Here is an 18,485-nt window from a genome sequence, read left to right on the forward strand (position 1 = left end):
TAATTGTGACCGAATTATCGATCGATTAAGTGATAGAATATTTGTACTCATCATTTTCTACTCATTAAAATATTGCAGAGCTTGGCATAATGATGTATGAGGAGAATCACACTTTAAATTCGCATGAAACGAGTCTTCCTCGTGTATGCAGGTTTTCCAGGACAGATGTTGAGGATGTGGGTGAATTAAAATCTAGTTTTAGCTTATTTAAATGTTTATTTGGTCTTTTAATCATTTTAAGTCGTCTTGAGGCCATTGACATACAAAGTCATATGAGATGAAAAGTCGACATTATGGCTTAAAAAGTCGAATTTATGACTTAAAAATGGGTAAAAGGGAGATTCGCATCACCAGAGTTAAAAAATAAAACAGACGTACGTGTGTGTGTGTTCCAGATGTGCGCGTGCGCAGTCCCGCGGCGGGTGTTTGATTGGCGGACGGGGCGCATGCGCAGAGCAGAGCAGCAAGATGGCGGCGAGCTCAGCGACCCGCACAGGCTCCGCGGCCGCTAAAGTCGTGAGGCCGATCTTCAGCCGGGACCTGGACGAGGCCAAGCGCAGGGTTCGGGAGCTGTACCGGGCCTGGTACCGGGAGGTGCCCAACGCAGGTACTGATCGCGCTCACACCGCGAGACACACACACACACACACGGACGCGCGTCAAGGTCACAAACACACGAATATACAGAGAAATGCTCACAGTTACACTACAAACTACACACACAACTGCAGAAACACTCGGTTTGCCTGTTAAACATGCACTGTTTCTATGATGTAACCCCTCTGTGTGTTTAAACGAGCTGAAGGATCGATGTGGAACCACCACTAGTATTATATATTATTAAATTAGTATTGTAGCTATTATATCTCTGACAGGAAAGAGCTTTTTAATCTGTTCACCAAAAAGATTCGTTCAGTGACTCATTCTGTCACGGACACAAGGCTAATCATCCCATTTTTAATAAATAGTAGTAAACAAAACACAGTGTTTATGTGCTATCACAGCTTTCCCTAATATTATTAAGCTCATGAATTAATGTATCATAAGCTTGAATAAACGCGAGTTTCAGTAAATGTTGTTTATGATTTTATGATTATTATTAGTAATTTTACCGATCCTCTTTCTCTGTTTGTTGAAGAAGATTCACATACTGAACTGAACCGAACGACTCTGTGATTCAGTGACTCTGTGATTCAGTCAGCAGATCCTCCAAACATTCAATCGTTCAAGAGACTGATGTGTTGGTGTGTTGACCCGTGTGTGAGTTAGTCACAGAAGTGAATCGAATTAGTAGGAAGGATTCGCTCGCTAACCTGTGTGTGTGTGTGTGTGTGTTAGTCACAGAAGTGAATCGAATTAGTAGGAAGGATTCGCTCGCTAACCTGTGTGTGTGTGTGTGTGTGTGTGTGTGTGTGTGTGTGTGTGTGTGTGTGTGTGTGTGTGTGTGTGTGTGTGATGTTTCAGTCGGTCACAGAACTGAATCGAGTGAGTCAGAAGGATTCGCTCACTAACCTGTGTGTGTGTGTGTGTGTGTGTGTGTGTGTGTGTGTGTGAGAGAGATATGTTTCAGTAGGTCACTGAAGTGAATCGAGTGAGTCAGAAGGATTCGCTCACTAACCTGTGTGTGCGTGTGTGTGTGTGTGTGTGTGTGTGTGTGTGTGTGTGAGAGAGAGAGATATGTTTCAGTCGGTCACTGAAGTGAATCGAGTGAGTCAGAAGGATTCGCTCACTAACCTGTGTGTGTGTGTGTGTGTGTGTGTGTGTGTGTGTGAGAGAGAGATATGTTTCAGTCGGTCACTGAAGTGAATCGATTGAGTCATGTTCGTGAGCTGGAAGGATTCGCTCGCTAATGTGTGTGTGTGTGTGTGTTTCAGTCCACACGTTCCAGCTGGACATCAGTGCGCGTCAGGGCCGGGATAAGGTGCGAGAGATGTTCGACAGGAACAGTCACGTGACGGACCCTCGGGTCATCGACATGCTGGTCATCAAGGTGAGGAACACGCCTGCTGTTAGCGCCCCTGTGTGTGTGTGTGTGTGTGTGTGTGATGACGACCTGTGTGTGTGTGTGTGTGTTTCAGGGCAAGATGGAGCTGGAGGAAACCATCAATGTGTGGAAGCAGAAGACTCACATCATGCGCTTCTTCCACGAGACCGAGGCGCCGCGTCCCACAGACTTCCTCTCCAAATTCTACCATGGACATGACCCTTGACCTTTGACCCCTAATGCGTGCTGTCATTCTGCTTCTGTACTGTAAATACACTCATGCTGAAACCCTCCAGTGTGTGTGTGTGTGTGTGTGTGTGTGTGTGTGTGTGTTATATATCATCCGTCAGTGGATAATGTTGATATTTACTCTTATATTTGAACTATAAACTAGTTCCAGTGTTTCTTCTGACCATCAGTTTGACTGAACACCAGAATTCATCAGTTTCATGAGTCTAGAGGAGTTATCATAGCATGAGGAGAGAGGGGTTATGACCTGCTAGTGAACTCCTGCTGTCAGAGAGTGTGTGTGATTGGTCTATTGCTTCATTTGCATAGTGAGTTGTGATTGGTATATTCCTTCATTTGCATAGTGAGTTGTGATTGGTCTATTTCTTCATTTGCATAGTGGGTTGTGATTGGGCTTTTGCTTCATTTGCATAGTGAGTTGTGATTGGTCTATCCCTTCATTTGCATAGTGAGTTGTGATTGGTCTAATCCTTTTTCATTTGCATAGTGCGTTGTGATTGGTGCGCGTCCATATTCATGCGTTTGTGACAGCAGGTTAAAATGATCTCATTCAGATAAGTGTGTGTGTGTGTGTGTGTGAAAAGAACTACATTATAACTAGATGTTGAATAATTGAGAAATGAACGCACACATAACTTACGGTGTGTTAAACTCTAATAATTCCGTGTTTGACTCTCGACTCTGGACTCCTGTCACTGATGATTCCTCTGAGAAACACGACATGACTGTGACACACACGGCTGTAACGTGCCGACACACCTGCAGTGCTCATGTTCCTGAGGACACTGATACACTTTATTTGACAGGATTCTTTGATGAAGAGAAAGTTCAAACAACAGCATTTATTAGAAGCAGAATCTCTGTTACATTAGCAGATCCTCGTTCAGGTTCGACACACTGAATCACTCACTCGACTGATGCGCTTCGTAAATGTTTGCGTGTGTGTGTGTATACACATATCCCTATTATAGATCCTCGTTCAGATTCGACACACTGAATCACTCACTCGACTGATGCGCTTCGTAAATGTTTGTGTGTGTGTGTATACACATATCTCTATTATAGATCCTCGTTCAGCAGAATCAGTAATTCAGCATCGCTACGTCTCGAGTGTGAACCGTTCATGAGTGTTCCAGACAGACGAATGATGAGTGTGTGAATCACACACAGATCCTCCTCCAGTGTTGATCAGGTGAAGAAACACACACACACACACACACACCGGTGGCTCGTGACGTCAGACCTGTGCTCAGTCGTCATCCTCGTCATCCTCAGGCACGAAGATGTCGTGTTCCTCCAGTAGAGCGGCGAAGCTCTTGCTGATCTGAGTCCCGACGTACAGGAACGGGGCCACCACCATCATGATGCGGACCAGGCCGAACGCCGTCTGCACACACACACACACACACACACTTACACACTGTATATCTGTGTACTCCTGATGAAGATCAGCTCTTCTACATGCAGCTGTGTGTTCGTGTGCAGAATCATTACTCTGATGAAGACTGAGGAAGACTCACACCACGTGACTTCCTTCATTCTACAGGTGAACTACATACACAACTAATTTATTAACTTATTTGGGAGCCAAGTAAGAACGTTTATAGGAACGTGTGGGTTCTCTTTGACCGTTCTCTCCAGGTTATTCTTAGGTTTTACTTTTATACCCATATGTTTTGCTGAAATGTGTCATTTTTCATAAAGTATATTTTTATTTATTCATCTGGATTGGATCAGTAAATAAAATACGTATTATGTTTTTCAGGTAAATACAATTTCATAGCTAAAAATATGAAGCCACGGTAAAGCCTAGTATGGAAAGCATGCAGATCATAAATACTTTCTTTACTGCGCGCCCCCGATCAGCACGCGCTTACTTCTCTTCCAGAGAAAGAACTCTTTTGTTCTGACTAACATCGACTTCTTTATAGAATAATTACATATAATTTATACTTTATATATATATACTACTATTAAATATACGAGTAAATAGTGTGATTTCAGAGAGATTTGACATTTAATTTGACCAAAATTTGAAGTCATTGTTATTGTGCGCAAAACGTAAAATCTGTGGTAGCCAATCATATGGATCACATCTGATGTAATGCTTTATAAGGAGGTTTATGTGCTCGTATTATTTGATTAAACAATAGTTCAAAACAAGATTTACTGACTGACTGACGTCCATTCATCCGTCTTCCATGCCGCTTATATGTGGGACGAGGGAGAATGTGTAAAATAAACAGGTTTCCCGGAACCAGAAATGGTTAGCTGGGTATAAATAATTAAATTTACCGAAGAATCAAGTATAAACGTTGGACACGCACTCGACGGTCTTCATCACCGTTACTGTTGTTAACAGGCTCGCCTCTAATAGACACGAACACGATAGTTCAGCATATATTACGTTGCTACTATGAAAGACCCGCGTGAGCGCGCACTGACTGACAGATGCGGTGTGTTCACTGACACACACACACACACACACACACACACACACTTGCGCGCGCGCCCTCTAATTGACGGGTCTCGGTCAATTATTACGGCAATTCTTCAGTCCGGTGTGTAGATCTGACCTGACTGCGGGCTTTCCTGCTTATGATCAGCAATCGCGTTATGTGTGTGTGTGTGTGTGTTTGAACTGATCACTCTCTCTCTCTGTGTGTGTGTGTGTGTGAGTGAGTGATCGATTGATGACGTTACTCACGCACTTTCTTGGGTTTGGGCAGAATGGCGCCTTTGGTAGTCCTCACTGCGGTCCGGTGCGGCTGAGACCGAACGAGCCGAGCGCGAGGAACCAAACAACCGACCGAGAGAGACACGACCCGACGAGCCGACATGATCACCCGCGGACGACTGACAGATGTGTGTGTGTGTGTGTGTGTGTGTGTGTGTGTGTGGGAGAGAGAAACACGACCCGACATGATCACCCGCGGATGACTGACAGATGTGTGTGTGTGTGTGTGTGTGTGTGTGTGTGTGGGAGAGAGAAACACGACCCGACATGATCACCCGCGGATGACTGACAGATGAGTGTGAGTGTGTGTGTGTGAGAGAGAGAGAGAGAGAGAGAGAGAGAGAGAGAGAGAGAGAGAGAGGGAGAGAGAGAGGGAGAGAGAGAGGGAGAGAGAGAGAGAGAGAGAGAGAGAGAGAGAGAGAGAGAGAGAGAGAGAGAGAGAGAGTGAGTGTGAGTGTGAGTGAGAGAGAGAGTGTGTGTGTGTGAGAGAGAGAGTGAGAGAGAGTGTGTGTGTGAGAGAGAGTGTGTGTGTGTGTGCGTGCTGAAAGTAGCGCTGAAAAACAGTGTCGACATAAGCGCTTTACTCACACACACACACACACACACACACACACACACACACACACACACACACACACACACACACACACACACATATATAGTAAATCGCTTTCATAGTTATGAAATATTGCATAACGCAGTGCGTGACTCGACATGTGAGTTCGAGGCTCAGGAACTCTAGTGTAACGGGTAAGTTGGGTCATTCTTCATGTGTGGTGGCAACCCTAACACCAGTTTCACGAGTTCACACTTACAAATAAGTCAGATAGAATAAAAGCGTATTTGGCGTGCTGTCCGAGGAGAGGCTCCGGCTCGGTGTTCTGCCCGAACCCAGAGTACTCCCAGTCTCCCCCCCGTATTCCTGGCTGTGGAAGAACAGGCCGAGAGTGAGGAGTCGGGGGGAGGAGGGATGCTGGAAACTGTCAAGGAATGTTAGGCGAGTGAATATATATGCTTCTTCTCATGCTGATAGGGTAGACCTGGTAATTGTTTGATGACGAGTTGATTGGATTGATTATTTGAACGTGCTCCTCCTGAACTTTGTTTATTAAACATGATTTAAATAAACTTTAAAAATCACTAAATCATATTCTGTAGAGCCCCTTTCACACAGAGATTCCGGAAAATACGGATAATGTGTCCCAGGATCGTTGGATTTTGGTTGGATCCCGGCACTGATCCCGGGAGGTGTCTGCGTTCACACAGAGGCTCTCTCGCGCTGTGTGGAAGGGCATAGGATACAGGACATGACGGGCTTAGGGTAACTATTAATAGTCACATGTTTGATTTAAAATACATATTTACTTCAGTTTGAGAGATTGCATTTGTAACAAAATCTGCATGTTGCTGCCATTCCTCAGAGCTATCATGGGCTGTAACTGCAACAATATAATATTTTTAACACAAATAAAGTGGGTTATATTGTGAATATAGATTTTATGTAACATATACAATTTTATTAAATTGTTTAAAAAAAATACATATTTTGTAATATCTAAGAAAAAAGTCGTGTCCCCCAAATTCATGCCTGTGGTGTTACATCAGTGGATATCGGCCCGTTAGAGGAAGTGTACACGGACTACTTCCTGTGTGTAAAGGTCATCGCAGAGCTGGGTGAGGTCTTAATCATTGTATTAAAGTTAGCGAAATTCCTGACAATTTCATGCGTCACACTTTATTAGTGTCTGTGGTGTTCAACATTATTTAAAAATCTCAATGTTATTAAGCTTCAATTTGAATGGATATAGAATATTAAACTAATTTTAAATGTATAGCAATAAATTTTATTAAAAGAAAAACAAACAAGCATTTTTACAGTTTCTGGATCTCAGTTGAAGAGTGACCCAGTTCACCCAGTCAAACCAGTATGACTTTCCTTCTTCACTGGGACATGAAGAAAGTGTGTGTTGAAGAAGATTGGACCCCATTGAGTTCCACTGTGCAGCGTCTTCATCAGCGCTGTGAGGTTCAGTCATCACAGAGGTCAGAGCTCCAGCAGAGTGAACGTCTTTATTACTCCAGCATTATGTACATCATCATCACATCATCAGTGCGTCTCGCTGCTATAAATACTGTACAGACAGGCAGAAATATCTACAACACACTCAGTATTCAGAGCCATACACTCACTCCACTGGCCAGAGCGAGGAGGAACCACACACACACACACACACACACACACACACACACACACACACACACACACACACACACACACACACACACACACAACATCACAGGCTTCATCAGTATCATTATTATAGAGGAGGAATGAACAGCAGCTGTGTCACATGACCCTTTCATTGACGGGGTTAATGCGGTACCAGTTCCAGTTTAAAGAGGTGAAGTATTTACAGGCGTCTTCATCATCATCTTCACATGTTCATATCCTGCAGAAGCGAGATCAAATATAAATATATAGTAAAGTGTAATTTATTCCTCCTGATCAAAGCTGAATGTTCAGCATCATTACTCCAGTCTTCAGTGTCACATGATCCTTCAGAAATCACTCTAATAGGCCTATGTCACACTTCCTGCTTCCGGAACGAGGAGTAGGGATTCAGAACTTCCGGTCAACAGTATTTCTCGATAAGGATTTAGATTATCAGCCATAATGTCTAAACCATCCGAGGTAGACTGACCACGGGCTATGAGGTTGTGAAACGAAGGTTTTTACTCCTGTAAAAGCTGTAAGTTCGTATGAAATCAACCTTGTTTTAAGAAAAACATGTTTTATCCGCGATCTTATGAAAAAAAACTACACTACCCACAATCCTAAGCGTAGCAGCAACGTCTGCTGATTGGTCCAATTCGCTGTTACCATAGAAACGTTTACCTAACTGGCGAACGGCCCGCCGCTGTTGTTGTAGTGTACCGGGTTGCTCTGCGTCAGGACGTAGACAGCCATACCTCAGCTTTCACGCTTTTCCACTTGAGAGTTTTCATTTACCATCCGAACCACATCGTCATATGTGACTTCAGGCAGGTTGCGGAGAGATTTGGTCCAGCGGTATCTATCGGACTCCGCCATTGTAAAAAGCTAACCGGAAGAGCCATATCCCTACTAAAAGACGTACTTCCGGTCTTCAATTTTTTCGTGACATAGGCCTATATGAGGATTTGATGCTCAAGAGTGACCTCTGACCTGTTGACTAACATATGGTCTATTGAGTGACCCCTGTCCTGTGGAGTGACCCCCTGACCCGTGCAGTGACCCCTGAGCAGTCGAGTGTCCCCTGACCTGTGCAGTGACCCCTGAGCAGTCGAGTGACCCGTGCAGTGACCCCTGAGCAGTCGAGTGTCCCCTGACCTGTGCAGTGACCCCTGAGCAGTCGAGTGACCCGTGCAGTGACCCCTGAGCAGTCGAGTGTCCCCTGACCCGTGCAGTGACCTCTGACCCGTGGAGTGACCACTGACCCGTGCAGTGACCCCTGAGCAGTCGATTGTCCCCTGACCTGTGCAGTGACCCCTGAGCAGTCGAGTGACCCGTGCAGTGACCCCTGAGCAGGCGAGTGTCCCCTGACCCGTGCAGTGACCTCTGACCCGTGGAGTGACCACTGACCCGTGCAGTGACCCCTGACCAGGCGATTGTCCCCTGACCCGTGCAGTGACCCCTGAGCAGTCGAGTGACCCCTGACCCGTGCAGTGACCTCTGACCCGTGGAGTGACCCCTGACCCGTGCAGTGACCCCTGAGCAGTCGAGTGACCTCTGACCCGTGCAGTGACCTCTGACCCGTGGAGTGACCCCTGACCCGTGCAGTGACCCCTGAGCAGTCGAGTGTGTCCTGACCTGTGCAGTGACCCCTGAGCAGTCGAGTGACCCCTGACCCGAGCAGTGACCCCTGACCTGTGCAGTGACCTCTGACCTGTTTGAAGGACAGGCGTCTGAAGAACTTGCTGACGTGGAAGGGAGTGTCGGGCGAGGCGTCTCTGCTGGCGTCGGGCAGCTGCAGGATCTGCGCGTCTGCGATGGCGGCTCTCAGACTGAGGCTCTTCAGCAGCTGCTCCGCCGGACGCCGGCCGGACGTGGGCCGAGACGAGACGCTGATGTAGGAGGCGTCCTTCTCCTGGGGCTGGTAGCTCACTGCCGACACACACACACACACACACACACACACACCGTCACACAGCTTTCACAGCCACGAGACCAGTGATGTCACACTACAAACACTTCCTGAACAGAGACTTTTATTTTGACACGGATGCATTGTCTTGCTCCAGTCAAGCTGCAACCTTCCGGTCTCTCTCGTGAATCTGACACTGAAGTGATTAAACTGCAGTTCATCCACTGGCCACTAGATGTTGGGGAGTGAATGTTATAATAACTCTTAAAGTTCTGCATAATTAAGGGCGTGGCCTCTTGAGTGACAGGTGGATTGCCGCTGATGTCATTACTAGCCGTTTGTCTGTTAGCGTCACCTCACCTCAGCTAATCCGCCTCGCTGCACATTTTCGTTTATCCGCAAGATGGCGATGGCCGGCTCCGCCCACTTTGGGCTTCCGAAACGCTCTTCAGAAACACCACGGGTGACGTCACACACATATTATATACAGTATAAGGCTCCAGTGCATTTGTGTCAAAATAAAAGTCCCGATTACAAACAGAGAAATGAATCAGCTGATGGTGATAATTAAAAATACCAAATGACATAATTATGCGAAACCCATGTCTGATTGGTGTGCCTGCCGCACCTGTCGCGGTGAGGACGGTGTCCGTGGTGCTGCTCAGCTGCAGGAGGATTGTGGGATAGAACGGGTGGAGCAGGAAGAGCTTGCGGAGGACCGGCTCGGCCGCCTGGCTGGTTGCCTTGGTGACGTTCAGCGCCGGCGACAGTGGATCTCCCGCCCAGAAGAGGAACACGGATTGGCCGGAGGAGGTGAGAACCGACGAATCCTCCACCGCCAGACGAGGACACACAAACCCCGCCTCCCACAAGCTCCGCCCCCGAGCGCCGTCGAGGATCTGCACCTGCGGATCACACAGAGTCAGCTCACTGTGTGCATGTGTGTTAATGAGATGCTAATGAGATGCACACCTTCCTGACGCCATTGGCCGACTGATGAATGAGTAGATCAGGAACACTGTCGTCATTGAAGAGACCCGACGCCGGACGACTGCACACACACACACACACACACACACATTATTATTAAAATAATAAAACACATAATTAACACATTAACTTCTTAAAACAATAAAACTTGACTGAAATTAAAGACCTAAACTTTTAACGTTTATTAGCTAGCCTTAGATTAACTTACTAAAATAGCTCAAAATAGCTACATAAAAACTACCTATAAAAAAAACAAAAACGAATTAAAAACAACTTTAAACTTAAACAGAAAATAAAATGTGAAGCATTAACAAGAGTGCGAGATGAGTGAGTGTACAGACGTGTGTATGGCGGCGGGGCCGAGGCTCCAGGCGGTGTGTGTGTCGTTCTCTCTCAGCACAGACACACGGCCCTCTGCTCCACACACCAGCATCCAGTCGCTGCGGCTCGAGTTCACCACCGACACGCTGTCCAGATTACTGTGCTGAGCGCACTGACCCGCCACTAGAGGGAGCAGGAACTCCACCTGCTCACTGACACACACACACACAGATGAAAAAAAGATGCATTGGGACTGTCATTTAAAGACATTCTTAACTCTATTGGAGTTAGACAACACATGTCAGGACTTACTCATTCTCGTAATCATACTCTAGATCTAATATTATCACACGGAAAAATGGCGATGACATCTCAGATCATTATCTAGTCTCATGTAAATTACATTTAGCCAAGGCTGCAAAGCCGACTCTCTCTTTTCCAGCACTTTAGACACAGTTGCTCCGTTGCACTTAAAGAAGATTAAAGAAAATAGTCCAACGCCGTGGTACAACGAGCACACTCAGGCCCTTAAGAGAGCAGCCGGAGAGATGGAGCGCAACTGGAAGAAAACAAAACTAGAGGTATTTCGCATTTCATGGAAAGAGAGCATGATTGCATACAGAGAGGCCTTAAAAGCTGCTAGATCTGCTTATTTTTCAACCCTATTAGAAGAAAATAAACACAACCCTAGGTATTTATTTGAAACAGTGGCTAAACTAATGAAAAATAAATCCTCAACCCCAGACGTCTGAAAAAACAGAGATTCTAATTATTGGACAAAAAACGTCCTCACGTAATAACCTAGAATACTGTCTAACACTTGATGGCTGCTCTGTCAAGTCTTCGTCGTCGGTTAGGAACCTGGGTGTGCTCTTTGATACCAATCTTTCATTTGAAAGTCACGTGTCTAGTATCTGTAAAATCTGTAATTTTTCCATCTTAAAAATAGATCTAAATGCGGAACAGTTAGTTCATGGAGAGAGAGTTCGATTGCATACAGAGAGAGAGGCCTTAAAACAAATCAAAAGAGCCAACAAACTCATCTCCATACCGGCATCACGATCTTCAACCAGACAGAACTCAAACCAATCTGACCTTTGACCTGTAATGCTGCCTGGATCATAATCACACTGTTTGTTCGTTGGCCAGAGGAGAACTGAGACTGAGTCTGGGTTCTCTCACGGGTTTTCTCCATTTTGTCACTGATGGAGTTTAGGTTCCACTGTATATATAAAGGACAGAGATTACCCTAACCCTAACCTGAACAAATGAGTCTTCACTTGTCCCCTAAAACTGTCCACATTCTCAGCAAACCTAATACTGGTTGGCAAAGCATTCCATAGTCTGGGTGCCATAGCCGGAATGTAAAATGAAGCTGAATGTCATCTGCGTAAAAGTGATAAGAAAATGTTAAAATCACGAATGATCTGACCCAGAGGCAACAAGTATAAAATAAACAATATTGGACCCAACACTGAACCCTGTGGAACACCACAAAACAGGGGTGATGATGCAGAGTGGGAATCACCAATATCTATCCGAGAGATATGAGGTAAACCAGTCTAGGGCCACTCCCGATATTAAGAAATGCCTAGAAAACAGTCAAATAAAAAACAGGAACATTGTGTGGTACATGTGATTTATTTTAAATTGGATACTTAATTTATTATTCCAATATCCAAATATGATGCTAAAACAGGGAAAAGGGCTTATATTTGTGATGTGATCTTTGCGTTTGAACACTGCACATTTTAAACAGGACACGCATTAGCTGGATAAACGTTAGCCAATACAAACATATTTATAGAAAACAGCTGACAGAGAATAGACAGGAGTCCTAGTCAAGTTTACTTGACTAGAATATAATAGAATGAGGCATTTATATAGCGCTTTCTTATGTACTACTGTACACCCAAAGCGCTTTACAATCATATCAGGGGATCTCTCCTCAACACCACCAGTGTGCAGCATCCACTGGGATGATGCGACGGCAGCCAGAGTACAACTGCGCCAGTGCGCTCACCACACACCAGCTATAGTGGAGAGAGGAGAGAGTGTGATAGAACCAGTTCAATGGATTGGGATTATTAGGAGGCCATGATTGGCAGGGCGATTGGAGGGAATGTGGCCAGGACACTGGGGTTACACCCCTACTCTTTACGAGAAGTGCCATGGGATTTTTAAAGGCCACAGAGATTCAGGACTTCGGTTTTACGTCTCATCTGAAGGACGGTGCTCTTTGACAGTATAGTGTCCCCGTCACTACACTGGGGCGTTAGGACCCACACAGACCACAGGGTGAGCGCCCCCTGCTGGCCTCACTAACACCTCTACCAGCACATGAGGTCAGGGGTCAGTGAGTGTGTGTGTGTGTGTGTGAACTCCACCTGCTGATGTGAATGAGCCGTGACGAGTTGCTCTTCCTCAGACGCTCCCAGCTGGGCTCCTTCAGAAGGACCCGAGCCGAGGCGTTCCTGCCTGTGGCCTGACTGTAAATCAGGCTGAGAGAGACGCCCTCCACCGTGCCTGAACACACACACACACACACGTATGAACACAAGAAAAAACACATCATGTAGTTATTACACAAGTCATGTCATTGCCACAATTATGACATTATAAAGTCAAATTGAGACAAAAAGATGAAATTAAGATTTTTTTAATCAATTTCATCTTACTATGTCAGTTTTGACGTCTAATTTTGGATTTAAGTCATTATTTTGACTTTTTGTGTCAATTTCGACTTTTTGTCAAAATTTCAACTTTTTTATGTAATTTTTTTACTTTTTCAGTCACAATTTCAACTTAGTTTATAATAATTTCAACTTTTAAAGTCTAATAATTTGGACTTTGGTTTTCCATGTTTTCTCCCTCTTCCCACTACCACAGCTGTGATCACGAGATCCACCGGGGAACGAGACTCACCCAGGCCAAACAGCACGTAATAGGCTCCCGCCCGCGTCTCGTGCAGCAGCGGACCAATCAGCTTCCCCTGAGCCGTGAGGTTAAAGTTCACCGGCCGGCCAATCAGAGCTCCCGCCCGGCCGGAGATCAAGACCAGAGCCAGATCAGACACCTGAGGACAGTAGATGATGAAGAGGATGATGTGTGTGTGTGTGTGTGTGTGTGTGTGTGTGTGTGTGCGTGTGTGAGTGTGTGTGTGTGTGGTCACCTGGTCTGTTGGTAGTGTTGCAATCAGTAGGTCTGGAAACGCGTCTCTGTCCAGATCCGGCAGCAGAACCGCGTGAGACTCGACGTCACTGACGGCTGATGTCCACCACGTACGGCCTGAAACACACACTGATAATCAACACACACACATACACACGTGTTCAGCTGTCATGAGCGAGTGTGTGTGAGAGAGACCTGTGGAGGCGTTAACAGTGATGATGTGACCCGAGCTGATGAGGACGCAGGCGGAGGATTCCTGTGTCCTTCTCAACGGATCAGCACTTCCTGTCGGCGGATCAGCACTTCCTGTCTGCGGATCAGCACTTCCTGTCTGCAGTCCACACTGAACGGAGAACAGCGGCTCCCTGAGGGGTCTCGTCCACAGCAGCTGCCCACTGACCCCGCTGACTGCCCACACGCTGAACTCTATACACACACACACACACGGAGCACTCTGATTGGACCAGCCACTGCCGCATTAACCACTCTACTGGAAGAGAGCGCATTAGTGCCCGCCCACTTCCACAGCTGCGCTGGTTACGCCAGTATCTCTCCTGTTCATCATCTTTACAGTAGTTGTTACCGTTATCGTTAGTTTTCATTATAGTCTTCATTACAGTTATTGTTTTAGTAATTGTTATCGCTTAAGTTATCGTAACATTTATTGTTGTATGTTATTATAGTAATTGTTCTGGTTATAGTTAAAGACTTCATTATAGTTATCATTACACTTAGTGTAACATTTCTCATTATAGTTATAGAGACAGTTATCATTAGATATTATTACAATTAACATTATAATTATTGTTACAGTTATCATAACGGTTCTCATTGCTTATCGTTACAGTTATCGTAATAGTAATTGTTACCGTTCTCACTCTAGTTTTTAGAGATTTAACTTCATTAACCGACTGCTGCGCTCTCTTCTACTGTAATGGGGAGTTTTTCTGCTTTCCGTCATTGGGTCCGCTCACCTTTGCTCTGCGCGTTGATTGGCTGAGTGTCATTAGAGATGCTGGTGACGCCAATCAGAACGTCCTCCAGCCCGTCTCCGTCCACATCCCACAGCGCCAGCGGAGGCGAGGCCACGCCTGAGAGGAAGAGCACATGTTGAGTCTGCAGGTTAACGAGGTGAAGTGTTGACGAGGTGTAGCATGAATACTCACCGCTGGCGTCTCCGAGCGCTCGCTGCCAGTGCGTGAGGTGTGGCGCCCCCTCTGGGCAGGGCAGGAGAAACGCACACATCAGCACCACCAGCGCCGTACAGCCCAGCGGCAGCAGGAACGATGCAGTCCAAACCGCCTTGGTCATACACCCCTCCTTCCCCTCACAGGCTCCGCCCACCTCCACGTCAGGCCCCACCCCCTCTCTCTGCGGCCACTCCCCCTCCTCCTCAAACTCCTCCTCCTCGTCCCGCGGGTCGGCCGCCGCCGGGCTCAGGCCGTTACGAGGATAGTTCAGGACCAGATCGTCATCCTCCGTCTCATCTTCGCTGTCCGCCTGCGTCAGCGGGTCGTACTCGCCCAGGTCCGAGCCCTTCTTACCTGCATGATCAGGGATTTAACCAGTTTAACACTTCTTAATCTTGGGTTAATTTCTCTACCCAAATCCTTGGGTTGAGCCTTTTGAGTCATTTTTGTGGTTCTTTTTCAGTGTTTGGGTAGTTTTTGTGTTACCCAGATCCTGGGTCAGATGTAACAACCCAGTGTTTGGGTAGTTTTGGTGTTACCCAGATCCTGGGTCAGACGTAACAACCCAGTGTTTGGGTAATTTTTGTGTAACCCAGATCCTGGGTCAGACGTAACAACCCAGTGTTTGGGTAATTTTTGTGTAACCCAGATCCTGGGTCAGACGTAACAACCCAGGAATTGAGTTATTTATCGCAGGCTTTTCTCTTCAGGAGAGTGCAGTGCAGCTCCGTCAAATTGGTGCGTGTCTTCGGTAAAATACAGGTTTGTGTACACTTTATTTTATCTATAAATACGTTATTGTTCTGTATATTGTTTATTTTATGCAAAGCAACAAACAGGGGAGCGATGTGAGTCACGAGTGTCGCATCTGTCTTTTCGTGTGATGCCTTGCATGACATTTTATGATTTTATTCAAAAAGATACAGAATGAGAATATAAATCCGTATGATGTTAACATATGTTGTCAGAACTGTACACTGATTGTTTATGGACAGGCTATGGAGTCACAGCATATTTCTGCGGTCTGAAGTTGACATTCCTTCATGTATAAAGGAAAAAAAAGAAAAGCTAGTATTATAGTAAAAATGTATCAACTATACTGGGTTAAATCAAGGCATTATGCTGGGTTAAATAAACAACCCAATTTGCTGGGTAAAATTAACCCAACATGTGTTCTGTCCTATTTACCCAGCCCTTGGGTTGTTGGGTTTTTAGAGTGTAATTAAAATTAAAACATTTTTGAAGAAAATTTACAGATTCTCTTGTTTGAGAAAATAGCAAACGATGTTTCTTTACAAAAAACACAGTGGTCGCGTGACGTAGGCATTCACCATGGTACTGTACACATGTACGGTGGTCCGTGTTAGTCTTTTCTGTGTGCCGATCTGCCGCGAATTTAATAATGTAATATGATATAATCGCGCTGGATTTGACGTCGTTCTCAGCGCAGGTTGATCTGTGTAAACGCCTGATAACGCTCATAGCTGCATGTCGCATCTGAATACAGAATAACGGAGTGAAGATGCGTGTGATAATCACATCACTGACGTCACCGAGCAAAACACACACGCAGCGCGAGCGCGCGCCCTGCATCTGAACGGCGGGTTATTACTGTCATTCATTCGCCCGCTTATTGAAGATTAATATTCGACTTACCCGGTAATTTCAGCGCTCGAGACAGAGCTGCAGCCATTGCGCGAGATGTTATCAGCGACGCGACGCGTGTGCCGCTGCAGTGCCGCGCTGAAGAGATGCATCACGGGAAATGGAGTCTTCTCTGATACCGGAAACATCAAAAAGAATAGCAACCCACCCAACTATTTTGCCAAGTTAGTATAATATTCCCAGGTTGTGACATTTGCCGTTGGGCTGAGATATATATTACACAGTTTGCGTTTATTATAATGTGACGTGTATATTTAAAATAAATTACCTGTAAATACGAATTACCTGTAAATAAAATATGACCACTCTGAAACCAGTTACTTCTCTATATAAACAGGCAATTAAGATATTTGACAAGAAACCTATGAGATGGTATCATTGTGATATCATACAAAAGCACAAGCTTTTTACTTTTGAAAATATTGTAAATTTTAGTATTTTGAAATTGACTTTTAAATGTTTGAACAACTGTGAGTCACCACTGTTCTCTGGCCTCATGGAGAGGCGTCAGGGCTCTCTTAGACCTTCCACCAGAGCCTCAGTTAGTGGGGATTGTGTGCTCCCAAAGTTTAGATGGATCTTTTGGACAGTCTAGCTTCTCCTTCAGAGGGACTACACTGTGGAACTCTCTCCCCACTGGACTCAAACTGCAGAACAATATTAACATCTTTACCAGAGAGCTCAAACAGTGGCTTAAATCGGGCCAAAGTTGTTCGCATGTGTAAAATGTGCCTTGTTTTGTTTAACAATGTGTTTTTATCTGTTGTAAAAGCCCCTATGGAGAGCCCACATCTGTGCATCAATGCATCTGGTTCGTCCAATGTTATTGCTATGTCCATATTAAATAAATAAATAAATAAAATAAAATAAATACACTGCTTTTCTTATTTTTATTTATCTAAATCAAGTTTTATGTATTTATTTAAATCTAGTAAAAATCGTATTTACCTTTTTATTTAATTATTTAATTTACTTTAATCAAATGTTATTTTTTTTTAAATGTAATCATTAATTTGTTTTATTTTGTATTTAAATAAAACTGTATTTTAATCTAATGTATTTTTATTTATTTTTTTATCACGTTATTTATTTAGTTTTGGCCTAATTGTTTCTCTCTCGAGTGTTCTAGGGACCTCTAGCGCTCTCTTCTGGCTCTCTGAGGAATCGCAGCTTCAAAACTCCTGATTATAAGTACCTCATAATCGATTATAAACTTTCTCTTAATTAACAGTAATGGGGTGTTTCGGGGCAGATCCTGGTTCCGCGTGGCATCTCACGAAGTAGGTGAGTCACCTCAGCGGACGGACCTGTACCCGTTCAAAAATTTCTCTCGCGAGAATGAGCGAGGACACGGGCGTCACCCCGCGTCGTTATTTTCCTTACTCATCAGTTTAAGGCATGACCCGTTAGATTGGCGCTCTCAGTACGGGTCACGCGCACAGCTGTGCACAGTGACGGTGAGGAGAGCTCAGTGTGTCACTCAGTCAGGAGATGCTCCTTACAATTATTGTTATCTTTACAGTTATCAATATAGTTTTTGTTACAGTTATCAATATAGTTTTTGTTACAGTTTTTTACATTTATTGTTATAGTTATCATAGTTATTGCCAGCTGAACTCCCAGGTTGTGACATTTGCCGTTTGGTTGATATTATTTATTTTACACAAATTGTGTTTATTTATAATGTAACGTGTATAAATAAATGAAAATAGTATCCTTATAAGGTTATTGTAGAATAAATCTGCTCTCTAAAACAAACTATTAAACATTTTTACTTTAATAATTCTTCATGAACCGGCTAAATAAATCAGGCTTCACACTTTCGTTAAAGGTAAACCGCACTTCAGTTCATTTGCATATTCAAATGATGAAACCACAGATTACTTTTTATATTTTTACACTGCTTTTCTTATTTTTATTTATCTAAATCAAGTTTTCTGTATTTATTTAAATCTAGTAAAATATGATTTACTTTATTATTTAAGTATTTACTATTTAATTTATTTTAATCAAATGTTATTTAATTATTTTAATCATTAACTTATTTTAATCAA

General features: G+C 44.5%; 2 protein-coding genes across 3 annotated transcripts in view; one reads left to right on the plus strand and one right to left on the minus strand.

Moving 5' to 3' along the window:
- Positions 1-16,627, minus strand: part of fam234b (family with sequence similarity 234 member B) — a 208,300-nt gene extending 191,673 nt beyond the window's left edge. Inside the window, exons 1-12 of one of the 2 annotated variants that reach the window (XM_082143958.1) lie at positions 16,423-16,627; positions 14,743-15,120; positions 14,551-14,667; positions 13,772-14,002; positions 13,578-13,693; positions 13,331-13,481; positions 12,793-12,931; positions 10,426-10,617; positions 10,067-10,145; positions 9,723-9,999; positions 8,897-9,114; positions 7,391-7,420 (exon numbers count right to left, since the gene is read on the minus strand). In XM_082143958.1, coding sequence (XP_082000084.1) covers positions 7,406-7,420; positions 8,897-9,114; positions 9,723-9,999; positions 10,067-10,145; positions 10,426-10,617; positions 12,793-12,931; positions 13,331-13,481; positions 13,578-13,693; positions 13,772-14,002; positions 14,551-14,667; positions 14,743-15,120; positions 16,423-16,459 — 1,950 coding nt within the window. In that variant the 5' untranslated portion in view covers positions 16,460-16,627 and the 3' untranslated portion in view covers positions 7,391-7,405. Of the gene's footprint in view, positions 1-6,775; positions 7,421-8,896; positions 9,115-9,722; positions 10,000-10,066; positions 10,146-10,425; positions 10,618-12,792; positions 12,932-13,330; positions 13,482-13,577; positions 13,694-13,771; positions 14,003-14,550; positions 14,668-14,742; positions 15,121-16,422 lie in introns of those variants that run through there. The other variant, XM_082143957.1, reaches the window with a different exon arrangement.
- Positions 436-2,279, plus strand: ndufa6 (NADH:ubiquinone oxidoreductase subunit A6). Its single transcript, XM_082144913.1, has 3 exons — positions 436-607; positions 1,875-1,990; positions 2,079-2,279. The coding sequence occupies exons 1-3, from the start codon at positions 469-471 to the stop codon at positions 2,208-2,210; spliced, it is 387 nt and encodes a 128-aa protein (XP_082001039.1). The 5' UTR covers positions 436-468; the 3' UTR covers positions 2,211-2,279.
- Positions 16,628-18,485: the final 1,858 nt, after the last annotated feature.

This window comes from Leuciscus leuciscus, assembly GCF_965113295.1.
Source record: "Leuciscus leuciscus genome assembly, chromosome: 1".
NCBI lineage: Eukaryota > Metazoa > Chordata > Actinopteri > Cypriniformes > Leuciscidae > Leuciscus > Leuciscus leuciscus.

What these genes read in the sequence shown, in the direction of transcription:
- ndufa6 (XM_082144913.1), top strand. Translation starts at nt 469, where the DNA reads ATGGCGGCGAGCTCAGCGACCCGCACAGGCTCCGCGGCCGCTAAAGTC. An exon ending in CCGGGAGGTGCCCAACGCAG is followed by an intron (nt 608 to 1,874) that starts GTACTGATCGCG and finishes TGTGTGTTTCAG; the next exon opens with TCCACACGTTCCAGCTGGAC. An exon ending in TCGACATGCTGGTCATCAAG is followed by an intron (nt 1,991 to 2,078) that starts GTGAGGAACACG and finishes TGTGTGTTTCAG; the next exon opens with GGCAAGATGGAGCTGGAGGA.